Below are 22,841 nucleotides of genomic sequence, written 5' to 3'. Positions count from 1 at the left end.
GATAGTGTCTTTTGATGCACAATTATTTTTTTTTAAATTTTCACGAAGTCCAGTTTGTTTTTCTTCTGTTAACATGTACCATAGGTGTTATACCAGAAAATAACACCAATTTGGATTCTCAATCAGCGTCATGAAGCTTTTTTTCCATGTTGTCTTGTAAGAGTTATATTGTTTTAGGTCTTTCATTTAGGGTTTTGATCCATTTTTGGTTACTTTTTGTGTGTGGTTTTGGGTAAACTAGTTTTCATTGTGTAAGTTTTTCACCTTTTTGGTTCCTTCCTTAATATTTGATTCTTTTTGATGCTATTTTAAGTGGAATTGTTTTTGTAATTTCTTTTCACATTGTTTACTGTGTATAGAAATGCAATTGGTATTTGTGTGTTGACTTTGTATCTAGTCAGCTACTTTGCTGAATTCACTTATTCTAACAGTTTGTGTGCGCACATATGTGTGTATAATCTTTGGAGCTTTTTTTTTCCTTAAGATTTATTTAATTGGGATCCCTGGGTGGTGCAGCGGTTTGGCGCCTGCCTTTGGCCCAGGGCGCAATCCTGGAGACCCGGGATCGAATCCCACGTCGGGCTCCCAGGTGCATGGAGCCTGCTTCTCCCTCTGCCTATGTCTCTGCCTCTCTCTCTCTCTCTCTCTCTCTCTCTCTCTCTGTGACTATCATAAATAAATAAAAATTTTAAAAAAAGATTTATTTAATCTTGAGAGACAGAGAGGAAGAGAGGCAGAGACATAGGCAGAGTGAGAAGCAGGCTTCCTGCAGGGAGCCTGATGTGGAACTCCGTCCCAGGAACCTTGGGATCACGACCTGAGCAAAAAGGCAGACCCTCAACTACTGAGCCACCCAGGCACCCTAGTCTTTGGAGGTTTTTTTTTTTTCTTTTTAAGATTTTTTATTTATTCATGAGAGAGAGAGAGAGAGAGAGAGAGAGAGAGGGCAGAGGCACAGGCAGAGGGAGAAGCAGGCTGCATGCAGGGAGCCCGATATGGGACTCCATCCGGGGACTCCAGAATCACGCCCTGGGCCGAAGGCAGGCGCTTAGCTGCTGAGCCACCCAGGAATCCCTTTTCTTTTCTTTTCTTTTCTTTTCTTTTCTTTTCTTTTCTTTTCTTTTCTTTTCTTTTCTTTTCTTTCTTTTTCTTTCTTTTCTTTTCCTTTCCTTTCCTTCTTTCCTTTCCTTTCCTTTCATTTCTTTCCTTTCTTTTCTTTTCTTTTATTTTCTTTCTTTCTTTTTTTCTTTTCTTTTCTTTCTTTCTTTTCTTTTATTTTCTTTTCTCTTTTCTTTCTTTATTTTCTGTTCTTTTTTCTTTTCTTTTCTTTTCTTTTCTTTCTTTTCTTTCTTTCTTTTTTCTTTTCTTTCCTTTTCCTTTTCCTTTCTCTTTTCTTTTCTCTTTTCTCTTTTCTTTTTTACGATTTTTTATTTCTTTGGAGTTTTTTTATATTGAAGATCGTATCATCTGCAACTGAGATATTTTGCATTTTTCTTTCCAGTTTGGTTGCCTTGTATTTCCTTTTCTTGCTAAATGTTCTAGTTTGAATCTCTAGCACTATTTTGTTCCTGATCTTAGAGGAAACACTTCCAATCTTTCACTATTGAATATGCTGTTTACTGTGGCTTTTGCATATATGGTTCTTATTATGTTGAGGTAGTTTTCTTCTTTTCCTAGTTTGTTGAATGTTTTTACTATGAAAGGGTGATGACCATTGTCAAATGCTTTTTCTGTATCACTTGAGATAATCATCTTGGTTTATCCTTAATTCTGTTACTAGGAGGTATTACACTGATTTTTTATATGTCAAACCATCCTTGTGTTCTAGGTTTAAAATCTACTTGATTATGGTATATAATTTTTTAATGTGCTGTGCATTCTGTGTGCTAGTATTAATTTTGTTGAAGATTTTTGCTTCTGTGTTCATTGAAGATATTGGTGTTAGTTTTCTGGTTTCCAGTGTCTTTGTCGTTGTCTCATATCATGGTAATGCTAGCCTCAGAATGAGTCAAGAAGTGTTCCTCTTCAGTTTTTTGGAAATGTTTTAGGAAGTTTGGTGTTCGTTCTTTTTAAAATGTTTGATGAACAAATGGCAGTGAAGCCATCTGGTCTTTGGCTTTTCCCTGTTGGGAGGTTTGTGATTACTGATTTAATCTCCTTGTTTCAGGTTTGTTCAGATTTTCTCTTCTTTCATGATTCAGTATGTGTTTCCAGGAATTTATGTATTTCTTTTTTGTTTGCCCAGTTTATTTGTGTACAGTTGTTTGTACTGTTCTCTTATAATCCTTATTTCTGGGCCATTGGTTATAATTTTTCCTTTTTGTGTCTAGTTTTATTATTTTGAGCCTTTTTTTTTCTTATTCCAGCTAGGGTTTGCTAATTTTTTTGATCTTTAAAAAAACCTTAACTTTTAGTTTCATTAATTATTTTTTCCCTCTGTTCAGTATTTTATGTGTGCTTCAGTGTTTATTATTTCTTTCCTTCTGCTTGTTTTAGGTTTAGTTTGTTGTTCCTCTAGTTCCTTGAGGTGTAAATTAGGTTGTTGATTTGAGATTATCCTTTTGTTTAAATGTATGCCTTACAGCTGTAAATTTACAGTTGTAAATTTCCTTTAGCATTGCTTTGTTGCATCCTATAAGTTCTGGCATTTTGTGTCTTCATATTTATTTATGTCAAAGTTTTTTTTAATTTTCCCTTGTAACTTCTTGTTTGACCTATTGGTTTTTAAAAGAGTGTAGTGTTTAATTTATATATATTTGTGGAAATTTCCAGTTTTTTTTCTGTGCTGTTGATTTCTAGTTTTATTCCATTGTGGTTGAGGAAGACACTGTGCATTTCAGTCTTTTTGAGCTTGTTAAGACTCATTTTGTAGCTAACATGTTCTATTCTAAAGAATGGTCCATATATACTTGAAAAAAATGTATATTCTGTTTTTAGGTGGAGTGCTATAGATATGTGTTAGGTCCAGTTGGTCTGTATTGTTGTTCAGTTCCTCTATTTCCTTATTGTTCTTCGGTATGGTGGTTTTATCCATTATTGAAAGTGAGGTATTGAAGTCTTTTAATATACTGTGTTGCTCTGTGTTTCTCCTCCAAAGTCTTTAAAAATTTGCCTCATTGATTTTGGAGCTCTGAGGTTGGGTGCATAAATACTTTTAATTGTTATGTCTTCTTGGTGATTTGACCCTTTTAAGATTCTGTCGTGTCCTTTGTCTCATAACAATTTTTGATTTAAAATCTGTTTTGTCTGAACTTGGTACAGCTATTCCTGTGCTCTTTTATTAGCATGGAATATCCTTTTCCATCCTTTTACTTTCAGCCTGTGTGTGTCCGTAGATCTAAAGTGTTTCTCTCATGGACAGTACATATTTGGAAGACTACTAACTTTTAATATTACAGACTTACTCAGGGAAAGACTCTTTCAAACTTTTAATTTATACCAAAGACATTTAATCTCATATGAAGAGTTCATGACACTTGCATAGTTTTGAAGCATTCATCTTAAAACTTCTGCTTCAAGAGGGGTGCCTCCATGCTCAGTCATTTAAGGGCTTGGCTCAGATCAAGCCCTTCACTGGGCTCCCTGCACAGCGGGGAGCCTGCTTCTCCTGCCTTCTATTCCCCCTGTGTGTGTTTGTTCTCTCCCTCTCCCTCTTTCCGAAACTCTGTGTCAAATAAATAAAATCTTAAAGAATCCTTCAAATATTGGGTTATATTCAAAGGCAATAGTGGGAAAGTTGATCAAATTTATGAGGATGTAATAGAAATGATTTTTCTCAATGATGTCTAAACAGATGGGTGATAAAAATAGGAAGTTCTGAGGCACCTGGTGACTCAGTGGTTGAGCGTCTGTCTTTGGCTCAAGTCATGATCCTGGGGTCCTGGGATCGAATTCTGCATTGGGCTTCTTGTGGGGAGCCTGCTTCTCCCTGTGCCTATATCTCTGCCTCTCTGTCTGTCTGTCTGTCTCTCTCTCTCTGTCCCTCATGAATAAGTAAATAAAACCTTAAAAAAAAGGAAGTCCTGGGGAATGGATTTTTTAAGTAAGAACTTTTAACATTTAGTTTTAATTTTAGGTTTTCTTTAAACTGATAAAAGTGAGGGGAGAGTTCATTTTCTCACACATTGGGTTAGTTCTCAATGTGCTAGTTTCTCAACGTATCATTAGTTTCCTACAAATATCCTAATGAATTGAACTCTCTTTTTATAAGCTGTTCTGAATCAGCTCTTTAAGGCAAGACCCCATGCTCCACAACCTGCATTATTTCGCTGCAGTGAATAGCCATTTTGAACATTCATGTTGGCATTCTTCTTTCCTGGAGGGCACAAAGAAGATTAACTGTGCCAGAACATTGGCTGTATTGTTACAGATTTAGGAATTTCAAATGGCCAGAACGCATTTGCAAAAATAGTTTTATTTTTTATTCTTTGTCCCTTAAAAATCTCCACTGAAGCAAGATGGGTGTGCACCATGGTACTCTACCTGTAGAGAAATCCTTTTGGAAGAGTTGATATCTTAGAAATCTCTATAGTTATTGAGTAGATTTTAAATAAGCTGGTCTTAACAAAAACACATTGTTGTAAGCATTCTGTAAAAAAATTTTTTTGTATTGTTAGTGTAGTATCTGTTTTAATTCTGGAAAAAATCTGATGACCTTGAGTTTCCTTCAGAGGCTCATTCACATTTGTGGTTATTAATATTTTGTTAGCATTCATCTTCCTTGACATTCATAACTGCCTATTTTACTTTATAACTTTTTCCCTTTTTATGGACATTGTGTATTTATTTCTTTGAGGATCTGAGGTACTCATTTTAAAGTTTTTAAAAAATATAGTTTGTAATCATTTTTAGCAGGAGTGTTTTTTTTTTTTTTTTTTGTCCTATGGTGCACCCTTCTCTATCTGGTGTTTTTGTGGTTGTCTTTACCTTGCCCCTTGTGGCTGCTTTTTAAAAAAGAGTTCTTATATTGAAACTGGTTTTTATTGTCCAGGAATATTGGAGGAAATCTCAGGAACCAGTCCCTGAACCAGTGGGTTACTTGACATAGGTCATTTTTGTTTGATTGCCTTGGATCTTTTCTATTTGCAATGTTTCAGCCTTGAGCTGCAGTCACAGCTTTTATTGCCTCCTTTCACTCACAGGTTAAGGGAGCCCTGCTCTGATTTCACAAAAAGCCTGATGTTTGTTCCCACTGCCTCCACTGGGTTGATTTTAGTCCCTATTTTTAAGGCTAATTTCTTAGATGTCTCAAAAAATAAGATTTTAAAATAACTTGCTTGTTTCTACTTGCTTCTTTTACTGGTAGGGGTATAGGAGGTTAAGGATCTGCCATGGTTTATTGGAAAATATGTTGAGTTCTAACTGAATAACCTTAAGACTCTATTTTTTTATTTTTATTTTTTTTAAAGATTCATTGTTTCTTTTGGAGAGAACGGGAGTGGGCACTTGCACACATGAGAGCAGGGAGAAGAGCAGGGACAATGACAGGGAGAGAGAGAGAGAAAGAATCCTATATAGACTCCATGCAGAGCACAGAGCCTGACACTGGACTTGATCTCAAAACCCTGAGGTCATGACCTGAGCTGAAATGAAGAATCAGGTGCTTAACCTACTGAGCCACCTGGCGCCCGTTTTTTTTTTTTTTTTTTTTTTTTTAAGTGAAGGTAGTAATTTGGATAGTGGTTGTGGAGTTGAAATGTTTTATATACATATATACGTATATAGGAAAGTGCTTTATAAACAGAGAAATATAAGTTAAAGTTTAGATTTTACTTATTGTTTAGTAGCAGTGATTGTGTTACTATTGTATTTAAATCTGCTTTTCACGGCACCTCCATGGCTCAGTGGTTGAGCATCTGCCTCTGGCTCAGGAAGGGTTAAACCAAAGTCCACACTCCCCTGACCCTCCCTCCCAGATCTAAGCCACTGGCTTCAACAAATCATCTTAAAAAGCCAAGTGAGGGTACCTGGGTGGCTCACTGGTTGAGTTTCTGCCTTTGGCTCAGATCATGGTCCCAGGGTCTCGGGAGTGAGTCCCATATCAGACTCCCTGCAGGGAGTCTGCTTCTCCTTCTGCCTGTGTCTCAGCTTCTCATGAATAAAGAAATCTTAAAAAAAAAATCTGCTTTTGATTTTCAGGTTGTCCCATTGACACATCATGTATGGCAAGAGTCATCATATCAAGGCAATAGTGGAACACAGATTTCTGATACTAATGTGGTCTTTGTGGAAAAAACAGCTTGGTGGGGGTGTAGGAATGATCAGGTATGTCTTGTGTAACTGGCAAACTATTTTTCTTTTCATAAATAGCATGAGAAATTCTGATTTAGCTGTGAAGAATGGTAAGAGGTGAATTTTCCATTTTTCTATTAGATCTTTGATAGTTTTAATTATATAGAATAGCATTTCAATTTCTTTTTTGTCTCAGGACTCCTTTACATTCTTCAAAACTATTTTAAGCATCTTTTGTTTGTATGAATTATTTCTATTGATATTTAGTTTACTAGAAATTAAAACATTTAAAGATATTTTTAAAATAACATATCCGGGACGCCTGGGTGGCTCAGCGGTTGCCGTCTTCCTTTAGCTCAGGGTGTGATCCTGGAGTTCCGAGATCGAGTCCCGCGTCAGGCTCCCTGCATGGAGCCTGCTTCTTCCTCTGCCTATGTCTCTGCCTCTTTCTTTCTTTCTCTCTTTCTCCTTCTCTCTGTGTTTCTCATGAATAAATGAATAAAATATATTTTTTTAATTTTTTAAATTTTTTTTTATTTTATGATAGTCACCAAGAGAGAGAGAGAGGCAGAGATACAGGCAGAGGGAGAAGCAGGCTCCATGCACCGGGGAGCCCGAAGTGGGATTCGATCCCAGGTCTCCAGGATCGCGCCCTGGGCCAAAGGCAGGCGCCAAACTGCTGTGCCACCCAGGGATCCCAAATGAATAAAATCTTTAAAAAAACCCCAACAAACACATTATATAGTAGCATAAGTAATATATTTAAAAATGAAAAAATATTTTCCAAGACAGAAAAGTTAGTTGAAAAGTGGCATTGTTCTACATTTTTTCATATCTCTTTAATGTCAGGTCTAATAAAAGACAACGTATTAGGGTTCTCCAGAAAAACAGAACCAGTAGGAGATTTATACATATATACACACACACACATACACACATACAACACACACACAAAATAAGAAATTTGCTCTTGTGTTAGCTGAGATTTCTAAGATCTGGAACCTGGAGACCCAGGAGAGCTGATGGTATAGTTGTAGTCTGAATCCAAAGGCCTGAAAACCAGGAGAACTGATGGTTTAAGTTCTACTCTGAATCCAAGCCTAAAGGCAGGAGAAGACCATCAGGCAGAGAGAGTAAATTGTAAATTCTGTTTTGCTCAGCCTTTTGTTCCATTCAGGCCTTCAATGGATTGGATGAGGCTTAATCCACAGTGGAAAGGGCAATCTCCTTTACTTAATCTGTGGATCGAATGTTTTTTTTTTTGTTTTGTTTTGTTTTTGTGTTTTTGTTTTTGTTTTTTTTGTGGATCGAATGTTAATCAAATGTTAATCTAGACTAGACACACAGACACATGGAACAATATTTTCCCAAATATGTGGCCACCTGGTGGCTCAGCCAAGTTGACACATAAAATTAACCATCACAATTGGATTCTCATATCTGCTTCTGCATTTAGTCTTTTGGGATACATCACAGTATGTGAAGAAAATCTGGACTTACATAGAAAAGGGAGCTCCATATAGATTTCCTGAAAGAGTGTGACTGCCAAGGATCTTTGGTCCACTCTTTGAGAACCATTGATCTAGAGTATACTCATAAATTTAGAAGAAATGGAAAAATTATGAGCAGATAGGAAAGAGGCTTATATGTTTGTTGGAGGAAAAATGTAGCCTCATTTATAATGGTTAAATATTTAGGGTTGATTATCTAAGATCTTGGGTTATCAGTTTCTTCTGGTACCTTCAATTTCCCCTAAATTGCAGTGACTATTCATTTGATGCAAGATATGAAGAAAGGAAATTTGCTGCCATGAAGAGAAAGGAATGAAAAGAAGCCTTGACTAGAAAATTCATAGCACTCTGGGACTCTTAAATGAAAGGGGGATTGCAATAGACTGAATTGTGTGGCATAAGATGTGTTGAAGTCCTATTCCCCAGTACTTTAGAATATGTCCTTATTTGAAAAAGGGTGATTGCAGATATAGCTTAGGTGAGATCATACTGGAGTACAGTAGGCCCTTAATCCAATATGACTGCTGTCGTTAGAGGAAAATAGGATGCGTAGAGAGAGCCACACACAGGAAGAAGTCAGCCCTATCAAGACAGAGGCAGACATTGGCAATCTACTGCAACAAGCCAAGGAATGTCTGGGGCTACCAGAGGGTGGAAGAGGTAAGGAAAGGATTCTCTTTAGAGGCTTTGGATGGAACATGGCCCTGCCAACACTTTGATCTCAGACTTCTAGCCTCCAGGACTGTGAGAAAATAAATTTCTGTTGTTTTGAACCCCCTAGTTTGTGTAACTTTGTTATGGTAGTCCTAGGAAATGATTATAGGGATATATCCCTAAATAGTTTGGTAGTCTCTGAGGATATATTTATGGTATAGTCCAAACGTAGTTGTCTTCCTTTTTGTCCCTATCTTGTGAAATATACGCCGTGAAAAAAAAAAAATATGCCTTAGACAGATCCTGTAGCTCTTCTTTTCCTGCCTTCATGCCTGGGTTCCTCAGCATAGCTGGAACATTATGCCACTTTCTCATTTCCCCCCTTTTTCTCCTTGTTTTTTTTGGTTTTTAAAAATTATTTGTTTATTCATGAGAGACAGAGAGGCAGAGACATAGGCAGAGGGAGAAGCTGGCTCCCTGCAGGGAGCCTGATAGCAGAACTCGATCCCAAGACCCCAGGATCATGACAATGAGCCAAAGGCAGATGCTCAACCACCGAGCCACCCAGGTGCCCCCTTCTCCTTGTTATTTGGTTCATTCATCTTTGTTGCTGTTTTCTGAGTTACCTCTCTTAATTCACTGAAAATATAGCTCTTGCTACACTGTTCTCAGTTTCTTTCACTTCAGCTTACATTACCCATCTAGTGCCTAAAACTCCTGGATCTTTGATCTAACCTACAGAGATCTTTTCCTCCACTTCTCCTCCTAAACTTTTACCCCTACTAGGGGTACCCATCCTGTAGTCACAGTCTAGACCATGTCACCTCCAGCAACTTGAGTACAAATGTCTCATCCCTAGCTGTTTGGTTTAATACTCTGCTCCCTGTTCATTAAATGAAATTTTTAAGAATTTTCTTCATTTCCTGCTATGTTAACCTCATTGATGTATAATTTTATCACAGCAAACTTCGCTTTTTTAGGTATACAGTTTGATGAGCTTTGAGAGATATATGCAGTCATAACCAGTACCACATTTGAGATATACAAGGTTGCTGTCACTCCCCAAAAGTTCTCTTGTACCTCACTGTAATCAGTCGTCTCCCCCATCCTTAGTCCCTGGCAACTACTGATCTGATTTCTGTCCCTATAGTTTTGCCTTTTCAAAATTAAAGTATATAGGCTTTCGAATCTGGCTTCTTTTACTTAACACATGCTTTTGAGATTTATCCATATTATTATGTGACTCAGAAGTTCTTTTTAATTTTTTTATTGCTGAGTAGTATTCCATACAGGTGCAAATTTTTGTAGACAAATGGTTTCATTCTCTTGGTAAATACTTAGGAATGAGATTACTGGCTGATACAGTAATTGTATGTTTAATGTTGTAAGAAAGTACTAAACTGTTTTCCAAAGTGGCCATGCCATTTTGTCTTCCTCCACAATATATGAGAATTCTAGTTGATTTGCATCCTTGCCGGTTCTTGGTATTGTTAGTTTTTTTGTTTTAAAAGTTTTAGCCATTCTAGGTATATTATGGGGTCTCATTGTGGTTTTAATTTTTTTTAAGTTTTTTATTTATTTATGATAGAGAGAGAGAGAGAGAGAGGCTCATTGTGGTTTTAATATGCATTTTCCTAATGACTAATGATATTGTACATCTTTTTTTTTTTTTTTTAAGATTTTATTTATTTATTCATGAGAGATAGAGAGAGAGAGAGAGAGGCAGAGACACAGCAGAGGGAGAAGCAGGCTCCATGCAGGGAACCCGACGTGGGACTCGATCCCGGGTCTCCAGAATCACACCCTGGGCTGAAGGCAGTGCTAAACTGCTGAGCCACCCGGGCTGTCCTGTACATCTTTTTGTGTGCTTATTTGCCACCCATGTTTCTTCTTTAATGTAGGGTCTTTTAAAATCTCTTCCCCATTTTTTTTTTAAATTTTATTTATTCATGAGAGACAGAGAGGCAGAAGCATGGGCAGAGGGAGAAGCAGGCCCCATGCAGGGAGCCCAATGTGGGACTTGATCCTGGGACTCCAGGATCACGCCCTGGGCCGAAGGCAGGTGCTCAACCACTGAGCCACCCAGGCGTCCCTCTTCCTCATTGTTATTTTTTAATTTTTAATTTTTATTTTTTTTAAAGATTTTATTTATTTATTCATGAGAGACGGGGGAGGGGGCAGAGACACAGGCAGAGGGAGAAGCAGGCTCCATGAAGGGAGCCCGACGTGGGACTTGATCCCGGGTCTCCGGGGTCACAACCTGGATCGTAGGCAGCGCCAAACCGCTGAGCCACCCGGGCTGCCCCTCTTCCCCATTTTTTTTTTTTTTTAATTTGTATTTATTTATGATAGTCACAGAGAAAGAGAGAGAGAGAGAGAGAGAGAGGCAGAGACACAGGCAGAGGGAGAAGCAGGCTCCATGCACCGGGAGCCTGATGTGGGATTCGATCCCGGGTCTCCAGGATCGCGCCCTGGGCCAAAGGCAGGCGCCAAACCACTGCGCCACCCAGGGATCCCTCTTCCCCATTTTTAAAGGCTGATTTGTTCTATTTGTTGATTTTGGAATTTCTTTATAAATTCTAGGTACAAGTCGTTTACTAAACATGTGTTTTGCAAATATTTTTTTCCCCTACTCTATAGTTTTTCTTTGAATTCTTTGTCTTTTAAAGAGCAAAAGCTTTAATTTTGATGAAATTGGCGTATAGCTTTTGTTTTTCAATGTTTTGTATTGTGTTCTGAGAAATTTTGTCCTAATCCTATGTCACAAAGATTTTTTCCTAGAAAATCTGGAAGGTTTCTCAACCTTGGCACTTTTGACATTTTGGGTCACTTAGTTCCTCATTGTATGGGGCTGTCTTGTATGTTGTAAGGTGTTTAGCAGCATCCTTGACCTTTTCCCACTAGATTCAGTAGCACTCTCTCATGTTGTAACTATGAAACATGTCTCTAAACATTGCTAAATGTCCCATAGTTGAGGGAAGAGAGGTTGTCAAAATTTAACCCAGTTTCGAACCAGTTTTTGAAGTTTTCTAGTTCTAGGTTTTATATTTCTATGATCTATTTTGAATTGGTTTTGTATATGATATAAAGTAAGTGTCCATCTTGATTTCTTTACATTTGAATATTTGTCATTCCAACACCATTAGCTGAAGATACGGTCTTTTTGTCTAGTGCTTCCTTGGCATCTTTATCAAAAACAGATTATATATGTGTTGGTCTATTTCTGGACTTTATTCCATTGATGGCTTGTCATACCAATTCTGCACTCTTAATTTTTGTACTCTCTTGAAATCAGGTAGTGTGAGTTCTCCCACTTTGCTCCTTGTTTGAAAAATGGTTTTGTTTTTGCTCTATTCTTTTAATTTCTATATAAATTTTATTTTATTATTTTTTAAAAAATTTTATTTATTTATTCATGAGGGACACAGAGAGAGACACAGGCAGAGGGAGAAGCAGGCTCCATGCAGGGAGCCCAATGCGGAACTTGATCCTGGGACTTCAGGATCACGCCCTGGGCCGAAGGCAGGTGCTAAACTGCTAAGCCACCCAGGGATCCCCCAAATTTCTATATAAATTTTAGAATCAGCATGTCTATTAAAAAAGCCTCTTGGAATTTTGATTAAGATTGCCTTGAGTCTATACATCAGTTTGGAGAGAATTGACACCTTAATATTTGAGTTCTGTAATCCACCAACACAACAGTTCTTGCAGTTTCATTTAAGTGTTTAGTTTTTTCATCAGTATTTTGTTGTCTTCGGTTTACCAAACTTAACATGTTGTGTTACCTTTTTTTAAAAACATTGCTTTTAGGGACGCCTGGGTGGCTTGGTGGTTGGGCGCCTGCCTTTGGCTCAGGTCGTGATCGCAGGTTCCGGGATTGAGTCCCACACCGGGCTCCCTGTGAGGAGTCTGCTTCTCCCTCTGCTTGTGTCTCTGCCTCTCTTTCTCAGTCTGTCTCTCTCATGAATAAATAAATAAATCTTTAAAAAAATAAACAAACATTGCTTTTATTAAGGTGTAATTAATCATGCTGATGTTTTTACAAATTTCAATTTCCTATTCACAAATATATAGAAATATAAATGACTTCTTATATTGACCTTTTAAGTCACATTTACTGATTTTAGTAATAGGTCTTTTTTTTTTTTTTTTTTTTTTTTTTTTTTTTTTTGAGAGAGAGGGAGAAAGAGAAAATCCCAAGCAGGCTCCATGCCAGCACAGAGCCTACAGGGCTTATTTTCACTACCCTGAGATCATGACCTGAGCTGAAATCAAGAGTTGTACACTTTACTGGCTGAGCGACCCAGATGCCCTAGGACTTTCTAAATAGACAGTTGTATCAACTATATATTTTTTCCTTCTTAATATATGTATTTTATATCACTGGTTAGGATCTACTTATTATTTTACTTAATCTACTTTATGTTCTGACCAAAGCAAGTTTTGCCAGCATTTGTATAGCTGAATACATTGAGAACTTTTCTGTCCTTATTTTAGGTGCAATATATAGCATTTGACACTGTTAACCATTGCATAACTTCTTAAAATCATTTCCTTTCATGGCTTCTATTTTTTTTTTTTTTTCTACTCTTCTGTTTCCTTTCCTGCTTTATCTTCCCCCGTTCAACCTCAAAATCGAAGGTTCTAAGATATGGACCTGAATAATGGCCAAATGTGGTTTTCAGAAAAAAAAATTGGGGCATGGTATTTAAAAATTTTTGAAATGGACACACTTTAAAGTGTGTATGCAGTGCATATTTGGCCACAGGTCCCATCACTCTCTAATTCCAGGCAGTTTTACTCATTTCTGTTACTTCCCTGGCCCTGTACACGTTTGAGCTTTTGATTTCTGCTTGAAGTGTTGGGATGTTTTGGTTCTCATGTAGATTCAGGGGGGTTAAATATATCTGTATACTTAAAAATCCCAAATTTATATCTCTAATCTTTATTTCTCCAACAGAATATATTTATATCAAAAACATTAGGGATTTGAAGGCCTTTTTTTTTTCTTTTTAAAGATTTTATTTATTTATTCATGAGAGAGAGAGAGAGAGAGAGAGAGGCAGAGACAGAGGGAGAAGCAAGCTCCATGCAGGAAGCCCGATGTGGGACTTGATCCTGGGACTCCAGGATCATGCCCTGAGCCAAAGGCAGATGCTCAACCGCTGAGCCACCCAGGCATCCCTTGAGGGCCTTTTTATATTGATTAAAAAGGTATAACAAGTAATCGTTGTGTACTAGAAACATAGCAACAAAATCTACAGAATCTTGTGACCAGCACCAGGTGTTGTTCGTGTGTTGAATCACTTAATTGTACGCCTGAAACTAATATTACACTGTGTTAAGTAACTGGGACTTAAATAAAAACTTAAAAAAGGAAAAAACCAAAATAAGCAGGAAGAAAAGGAATTTTTTTAAAAAGAGCTTATTTATTTATTCATGAGAGACACACAGAGAGAGAGAGAGAGAGAGAGAGAGAGAGAGGCGGAGACACAGGAAGAGGGAAAATAGGTTCCCTGCAAGGAGCCTGACGCGGGACTGGATCCCAGACATCAGGATCACGCCCTGAGCCGAAGACAGATGCTCAACCACTGAGCCACCCAGGTGTCTCTGAAAAGGAATGTTGAATTAAGGGCGTTTTAAAATTTTATTTTATGGTGGGAAATTATAAATATGTTTACTTGGGGAGAGGAATGATGAAAGCAGGAGAATCAAATAGGGAGGCAGTCATTGAAAAGAATGGAATGAGATGGGAAGGCCTCTGATAGGTAGAGACTATTTTTAAGTTACAAGATGAGTATAGGGTTGTAGATCTGTTGACAGGAAGATAAGAAAATTCCATTGCCTGCTATTCACTTAATTGAAGTAGATGAGGTCATCATTTGGAAACGAGGAAGGAGAGTTCAGTAGTTCTGAGGAGAGAAAGTGTAGTCATTTTAGCAAGTCAATTCACCAGGAAAATATAATAGGATTTCTATGCAATGCTGAGTGTCCTTGAAGTTTAATGCCATCAATTTAAAGAAAACGACATTTGGGTTTGTGTTTTTTTACTCTGCAATGTGCAGCTGCTTGGATTTGGATAAGGAGAATGTTTAACTAGAGAACTGAGCTTTTACCAGGCAAATATGGTAGTGGGAGAAAAGGGGAGGAAAGTTAAAGATATTTGCAAGGCAGTGGTTATGAGTATGACAATGAACTCTCAGAGTGGTAAAGAGGGAAATACAGGTAAGAAAGGAATGATGACTAGTGTAAATGTAATAGGATAATTGTCCTAGTGAGGTTAAGGAATTACTGAAGTTGAGCTAGAGTAATCTGACGAGGCCAGAGGATGGGCAGGCAGGAGAGCCAACAGACAGCTGTCTCTGTGGAGTGAGTAATAAACTATGGGACCAGGCTCAAACCATGCTTAAGGAGTCTGAGAGATGAGTTGGGGACTAGAGGTTTTGTTATAGTGAGAGTCACACAATGACTGCAATTGCCTTTGCTTTTTAAAATTTTATTTATTTATTATTATTTTTAAAACTGACCCTTCATCTTTTTTATTTTTATTTTATTATTTATTTATTTAAAAAATTTTTTTAAAGATTTTATTTATTCATGAGAGACACAGAGGCAGAGACACAGGTATTGCAATAAATTTATGTTTTATATTTTGGGCTTATGTGTCTATTAAATTTAATTTTCTAGTTTTTTTAGTTTTTTATTTTATTTTTATTGACTTATAACTTACTAATTTTAATTAGTATTTTAATAAAATGTTAAATTTGGAAGTAGGAAAAAATTGTTCCTTCCTATAGATACTTTGGGAAGCATTGCTTCGAATCTTGCCACTAATCTAAGAGTAAACACTTGAAAGAGACCATTGGATTATGTGATAATGTTACACAATGAGAAGAGCCACGAGTCCATTAGAAACCAGTATAGCTAATTAAGAATTCAGTAGAGTGGTCATGTGTAGAGCATTTTACAACTTTAGGTTTGGAAAATGTTTTTCAGTATTATAATTCTAAAGTTTCATCAAATAAAACCAAATGTAAAAAAAAATGTATTGCTACAGTGAAGAGAATATTCAAGAATAACAGAATCACTAGTGATATAACACATTAAAAGATGGATAATGATGGGAAGAGGTCTAAAATTAATTAATATTGTGAAAACCATACAGAAAGAGTAGTTTTACTTTCTCTAAACACTGATGAGAATGTCATCATATAGGAAACTATATGCTACATGAGTGGGTGGATAGTTAAATCTAAGTACTAATGTATATGGTAACTCAGTTAATGACTTAGCATATTTTCCTTCAAAATTATTGTTTTAGAGAACAGAATCTTGGCATTATCCTCCGCAAGAAATGGACTCTTCCCACACTTTGGATACAACCCAGACCAGGTTTAATATGAGAGAGGAAGGGACCGAAGTGACAGACTTCCCCTCTGTGGAGGAAGGTATACTGACCCAACCAGAAAATCAAGTAAAGAAATCCAAGAGAGATCTCTTATGTTCGCCACTGCTAGGTAATAACTCTTTATTTTTAACCAGTAGTAATAACTCATATTTGTAAAATACTTTTGGGGGACTTCAGGTCCTGCGTTTAAATCCTTTCTTTCTTTCTATCTTTTTTTTTAAGATTATTTATTTGAGAGAGAGAGGTGTGTGTATGCGTGTGTGTATGCATGTGTGTGAATGAGTGTGGGTGAGCAAGAATACGGAGAAGTAGAGGGAGAGGGAGAGAGAATCTGAAGCAGTGAATATGGAGCCGGATAGGAGGCTCAGTCTCTCTACTGTGACACTTAACTGACTGAACAACCCCGGTGCCCCTAAATCCTTTCTTGAGTTGAGGAGCTCTGTAGAACCATTGTCAAAGGTCTTACCTTATTTTTGGTTTTCCATACTGGCTGACTGGTCTAGTTATGTTAAATGTTCACTTGCCCCTCATTATGTCCTATTCCTCACAGAAGATAGAAAGATGATAACTTCCTCTCTAGTGGGCATACCTCCTCAGCCCTGAATTTGTGGATTTTTTTCTTGGGGTAGACTATATATTATCCTTTGACAACTTCTCTTAGCAGTGGAGACTCCATGATCCTAAAAAAAAAAACCCAAATGTTTATGCTTACTTTATTAGATTCTTAGAATTAGATAAGGCATATGTTATTCTCAGTTTTCAGACCTCAAAAGTAAGATAAAGAGGTTAAATGACTTGTTTGAGGTAGATCTTACTGGTTTCCTCTGTTCAATATTGCACTGATTTATTAGCTCTTTACAAAAGCTAAACTTTAAGTGCCTTTCAGATTATCAAGGTAGGAGATAGAATTGTACTATTATAACTTTGGATCATGTGGATGTGGAAGAATGCTTAACCAGTGTGGTAATTTCAATTTTTTCATGCCTAAATGATAATTAAGACAATACTATTTTGTTCTTTGTTTTATTCAGTTTTTTTTTTTTTTTTTTAATTGAAAGAAAATGAAACAACCACATATATTAGAATTAACCTTTGACAGGGGAATGAGATTTAACCATGATGTTAGTTTGTCAGAGTTTTGTAGAGGAGTATCACAATAGGTGGTGTTAATTCACAAGATTTTTTCAAACATAAGCCAAGGCTATCCAAAGCAAAATACTGATGCCGATGTATTTTATGATGTGGATCATCAAAGTCCATTTTAGTTTCACATTTTAAGAAAGATGTAGACAGTGGGGCACCTGGATGGCTCAGGCCGTTGAGCTTCTGACTTTTGATTTTGGCTCCAGTTGGGGTCTCCTCAGATGTAGGATACTCAGCGGGGACACTGCTTGGGATTTTCTGCTTTGCCCTCTGCCCCTCTCCATGCTCACATGCTCTCTCTTTAAAATAAATGAATGAATAAAACTAAAAAAAAAAAAAAAAAAAAAGAAAAAGATGTTGCCAGCACAGGAGTTCGTTTGTGAGAGGAAATGAGTATGACAGTAGATGAAAGAGAAGACTTTGCTATGATAAGTTGTTTAAGGGGCTGTCAAGCTAAAGAGGAAGGAGCTTAACTTTCATTCATTCATTTGTTTAACAAATATCTTAAGTGCCTATGGTATGTTTGTTGCTAGGGATATTTAGATGATGAAAGCTACTTCCACTTTTGGGAAGACAGCCTAGTAAACAGGAAAATAACTGTACCTTGGGATGAGTATTATAATGGTCTAGAGCAAGGATCTGATTTTGTACTGACCATGACCTAAGAATAGTTTTTGCATTTTTAAAGGATTGTAAGAACAAAGAAGTATATGTGATGGAGACTATATGTGATCAACAAAGTGTAAAATACTTATTAATTGACCTTTTATTAAAAATGTTTGCTAATTCTTAGTCTAAAGGTTAAAATGAGAATACATAGCTTATAGGGAGGCCATTTTCAATTTGATATAAGAACGAGCTTTCTAGGGCAGCCCCAGTGGCCCAGTGGTTTAGCGCCGCTTTCAGCCCAGGGTGTGATCCTGGAGACCTGGGATCGAGTCCCACTTGGGGCTCCTTGCATGGAGCCTTCTTCTCCCTCTGCCTGTGTCTCTGCCTTTCTCTCTCTCTCTGTGTCTCTCATGAATAAATAATCTTTAAAAAAAAAAAAAGAGCTTTCTAATAGAATCATTTAGTAGTGGAAAGACTGTATACCAAAATAGTGAGCTTTACAACACTGCAAAATGTCAAGCAAAATTCTCTAATAGAATTGCAACGTTGGGTAGGAGATTGTGTGATGTGGCTTCTAAAATGTTTTCTAGGTGAAGTTTTCTAACTCCAGCTTCCCATTTACTGTAGATAAACATTTTTAATTATTAGAGGAGATCCCTGATCTGATAGCTAGAGCACATTTCATGATTGTTTTGTTATGCATGAATACAGTCATTGAGGGATAAATTGGTCTCTTTGCTAGGCACTGTGGATACAGCTGTGAATAAAGTGGATGTGGAGTTGACAGTCTAAGCATACAGACTAAAGATTAAAACAAGAGTATGACAGTTATGATAGGGACGGTGTGCAGTGCAGTATTACAGACATGCTGAAATCCAGAAAGTATATTGTAGGAACGGTATTAGATTCATAGTGAAAGAACAGTTTAGTTTTAGTAAAACATCACCTATTCAATTGAATTAATATTAGATAGAATGCTGTTGGTTTTATAGTTTATTTCTATTAATATTTTTTGTTTTATAGTTATGTAAATGGTATAAATAATGAGTTTATACCTAGTTTGTCCACATTTAGGCACATATAATAAGAATTATTTAAGTTAATGTGTAGGAATCCACAAGAATTATTTTTCCTTTAAATCAGCATTCTCAAACTCTTTGGTCACATACTTTAAATGTACCAAGGACTTCAAAGAGCTTTTGTTTATGTGGGTTAATACTATTTCCCATATTAGAAATTTACAAAATATTTATTAACTCATTAAAAAATAACAACTGCATGGTATGTTAATATAAGTTACATATATATAATATATATATTTTAAAGATTTATTTATTCATGAGAGATACAGAGGGGCAGAGACACAGATAACAACTCCATGGTATGTTAACATAAGTTACATATATATAATATGTATATTTTAAAGATTTATTTATTCATGAGAGATACAGAGAGAGAGGCAGAGACACAGGCAGAGGGAGAAGCAGGCTCCCTGAAGGGAGCCTGATGTATGGGACTTGATCCCAGGTTCCAAGATCATGACCTGAGCTGAAGGCAGGTGCTCAACCACTGAGCCACCAAGATTTAATTTGGCATCCCAAATTAAATATTTTTAAAAGAAAAATAGCTATTTTCCAAAACAAAAATATTTAGAAGAGTAGCATTATTTTACTTAAGAAAAAAATCTCTATAATGTTTGACCAAATAGAATACAGGTAGATTCTGATACCTGCTTCTGCATTCAATATGTTGCTATTTCATAGATGATGTAGCTTCTGGAAAATTCTACATAAAACTTGTGAGAGAATGAGAATGAATAAGGCAAATGGCATCTTAATGTTATTTTTTTTTAAGATTTTATTTATTTATTCATGAGAGACACAGAGAGGGAGAGGGGGGTCGGGCAGAGACACAGGCAGAGGGAGAAGCAGGCTGTATGCAGGGAGCCCAACGTGGAACTCGATCCCGGGACCTCAGGATCATGCCCTGGGCCGAAGGCAGGCGCTAAACCACTGAGCCACCCAGGAGGGATTCCCTTAATGTTGTTTTGAATATAATTTTGACTCTAGGCACTTCCTAAGCATGTTTTAGGGATGCCCAGGAACCTGTGGACTACATTTTCAACATAATAGTTAAGAGCATTTGCTAAGAAATTAGAGTATTTAGGTTCATTTCTTACTCTGGCCTTTAAGCTATTTGAATGTGGGCAAATTAATATTTCTTAAATTTTATAATCATGTTTCCTCATCTGTAAGATGGTATAATAATACCTATCCTTCAGGGTTATCATTAAAATATTGTATGTTAAGTGCCTGAAATTTTTCAGGCTGTGAATAAATAAATGGTAGTTGCTGCTGCTGCTGTTATGTTATCATTCTGATGCTTCTAGAAACTTTCAGATGGCAGCGTTAGATTCTATAAAGTATTACATAAGTAAGCTAAGCAATTAACTTTCAGCATTCCCAACATTTTTATACTTGAAACTTTGCAGTCATACAAGACAACTTTGCTTCTCCTGATTTGCCTTTGCTGACATGCTTGACACAAGATCAAGAGTTTGAGTCTGATTCCTTATTTCAACCCAGTGAACTAGAATTTGTACCTCTGAGGTAGGACAATTTATTTTTTTATTTGCATGTAACCTTTCTACTCTTTTCTTATTCTAAGTTGTTTCTAATATTAATGGCTTCAGGCTGAGGTGAGGGTTTGGAGTCTCAGCACACACTCAGACGGTAACAAGGCCCTAAGTTAAGACATGATGCATATTAATATGGCATAGTAACATATATGTAAAAATGAGCTAGATAACTGTAGTTTATTTAAAAATAATTTTTAATGTATTTTAGTATTTCAGGCATAGTTTATTTTTGAAGAATAGTTGACATATAATGTTATGTTAGTTTCAGGTGCACAGCATAGTGATTTAACGATTCTATTAATTGTGCAGTGCTCACCATGACAAGTATGGTATGGTATGCTTGAATCTAATGTGATAATGTATGTCAACCACACTCAGATAAAAACATTAAAAAAAGCTATAGAGGTTTACAGAATAAAAACCTTTGCCTTTCTACTATGTATTACCTTAAAATTACCTTTATGAAAAAATGTTCTGTATATAATAGACAACCAATAGATGACTGTTGTGTTTTAGGAGTAGATCATTTTTTTTTAAGATTTTATTTATTTATTTATTCACAAGAGACACACAGAGAGAGAGAGAGAGAGCAAGAGAGGCAGAGACACAGGCAGAGGGAGAAGCAAGCTCCATGGAGGGAGCCTGATGTGGGACTCGATCCCGAGACTCCAGGATCATGCCCCAGGCCGAAGGCAGGTGCTAAACCCACTGAGCCACTCAGGGATCCCCTGAGTAGATCATTTCTTAAGAGGTTTTCAAGAGCACAATAAATGACTAGTGAAAGAATTAGTGAAAGTTAAGTAAGTATTAAATTATGGTAGGTGGTAAACATTTTAAATAGTAAAGTTTGTATTTTTATTTAATCTTTTTTTGGGGGCAGTATGAAAATATTCCTATTTTTTGGTAATATTTTAGGAGAAGGCTGAGAAAATATCAGGGTCATAGGATGGGAGTCTTCTGTTCATCTTCTGTTCAGAAAAAATTTGCCTTGTTCAGTCACTAACCACTTTAAGGGAATTTGAAATTAGAACTTTGCTTTTTCAGCATACTTTTCAAATAATGTTGATTTCAGTGACATATCAGTTTTGTATTTTTCATGTTAGTATTTAAAAAAATGTCTTAAACATTTTATTTATTTATTTTTAACTGTATATTTTCAGGGGAATTCCTGGTAAGTCTGAAGATACTGAATGGTTTTCTCGGCCGTCGGAAGTTAGTGAAGCTTTATTCCAGGCAGCCTCAGAAGTAGCTTCAGACTTAGGTAACAGTTGTATTACTGTATCTCAGCACTCACTTATAGCTAGTACAGCTGTTGAGTCTCAGCACTCTTTTTTACCTCTTGAACAAGGGACTAAAGAAGAGACTATTTCGTCTGATACAGTCGATGAACTGAAAACCCCCAAAGACTTTGATAGTTATGATGCTCTTTGTTCCTATATGACATGGAAGACACAAGAAGTTCAGGAGCCAGAAACCAGTTTAACTGATGAAGGTCAAGCTTCTGTTTCAACCTCATCTTATACAAGTGATGAATACATGACTCCTGAAGGAAGTGACAGTTTTGATGCTTCTTGTTCGTATGTGCAGTTTTGGAAACAGAAAGCTTTACAGCAGTCAGAAAAATATTTAACCAGTAAGGATCATCATTCTTATGCAGATTCTTTCGACACAGTTGATAAAAATACAATTCCTAAGGGAAGTGACAATTTTAGTGCCCCTTTTGCATATATGCCATGGAGCAAATACCAAGCTTCACACCGTCCAGAAACATGTGTGATCAGTAAGGGCCATGTTTCCTTTCCGCATGAAGTTGCTCCTCATTTTAATAACAAAATGTCACATTCTTTCCTGCATTGTCTCTTGGAAAGTAGAGGAAAGGGCATTCCCTTGACAGCTCACGGTCATTATTTTGAGAGTGTTTATGTAAGGGCTCCAGCTGAGAATGAGGTGAAAGAAGTGATGAATTCTTTGGAGGGGTATGAAAGAAATGAAGAAGGTCTGGGGAAAGAATTGTCGCAAGGTTTTGAACTAAAGGAGAATAGAAGTGCTTTAGTATTTTCAGAGGTGCATCCCAGATCTTCAGAAATACAGTATTGTGAGAATATTGTAGTTCCTGGTAATTCTGTAAAAGTTTCAGAAATACATATACACTCTAGTGGACATGGTACCTCTCAGATGGAGGTTTCTGGTGTTCCTCTTCAGACTATTAAATCCACCTTGGATCAGATATCAGAACGACTGTATTTTCAAGAGGAAGGAAACCAAAGGGCCACTTGTGTTTTTGGTGGAAAAAGTGTTGATGCTTCTGAAAACGTAGCCTTTGAGGTAGTAATTGCCTCTATTGAGCCTTCCAAGAAAGAGAATACAGTAAATGAAATCCAAACTGACATCAGTAAGTTTTTAGTAAATGACAGCCAAGAAAGGGAACCAAAAAATCCACATCTTTCCCTATTAAATTATAACAATGAAAACTCTTTCTTTGATGAGCTTAGTCATCCATGTTATCAATCTCCTCCTGGGGTGTTTGAATTAGAGGCTTCAAAACCATTGTTGCATAAAAAAGTTAATGGTGATAATAGCTCCCTGTATTGGCCTCTTAATTTAAAATCACTCCCCAGTGCTCCTCAGGAAATGTTCATTAAGCCAC

General features: G+C 36.7%; 1 protein-coding gene across 1 annotated transcript in view; it reads left to right on the top strand.

Moving 5' to 3' along the window:
* ALMS1 (ALMS1 centrosome and basal body associated protein) overlaps nucleotides 1-22,841 on the top strand; it is a 215,567-nt gene that overhangs the window by 20,885 nt on the left and 171,841 nt on the right. Inside the window, exons 2-5 of the mRNA XM_038561747.1 lie at nucleotides 6,139-6,264; nucleotides 15,718-15,913; nucleotides 20,048-20,165; nucleotides 21,355-21,827. Coding sequence (XP_038417675.1) covers nucleotides 6,139-6,264; nucleotides 15,718-15,913; nucleotides 20,048-20,165; nucleotides 21,355-21,827 — 913 coding nt within the window. The remainder of the gene's footprint in view (nucleotides 1-6,138; nucleotides 6,265-15,717; nucleotides 15,914-20,047; nucleotides 20,166-21,354; nucleotides 21,828-22,841) is intronic.

Source organism: Canis lupus, chromosome 17, assembly GCF_011100685.1.
Source record: "Canis lupus familiaris isolate Mischka breed German Shepherd chromosome 17, alternate assembly UU_Cfam_GSD_1.0, whole genome shotgun sequence".
Lineage (NCBI taxonomy): Eukaryota > Metazoa > Chordata > Mammalia > Carnivora > Canidae > Canis > Canis lupus.
This window is presented reverse-complemented; position numbering and strand designations above follow the sequence as displayed.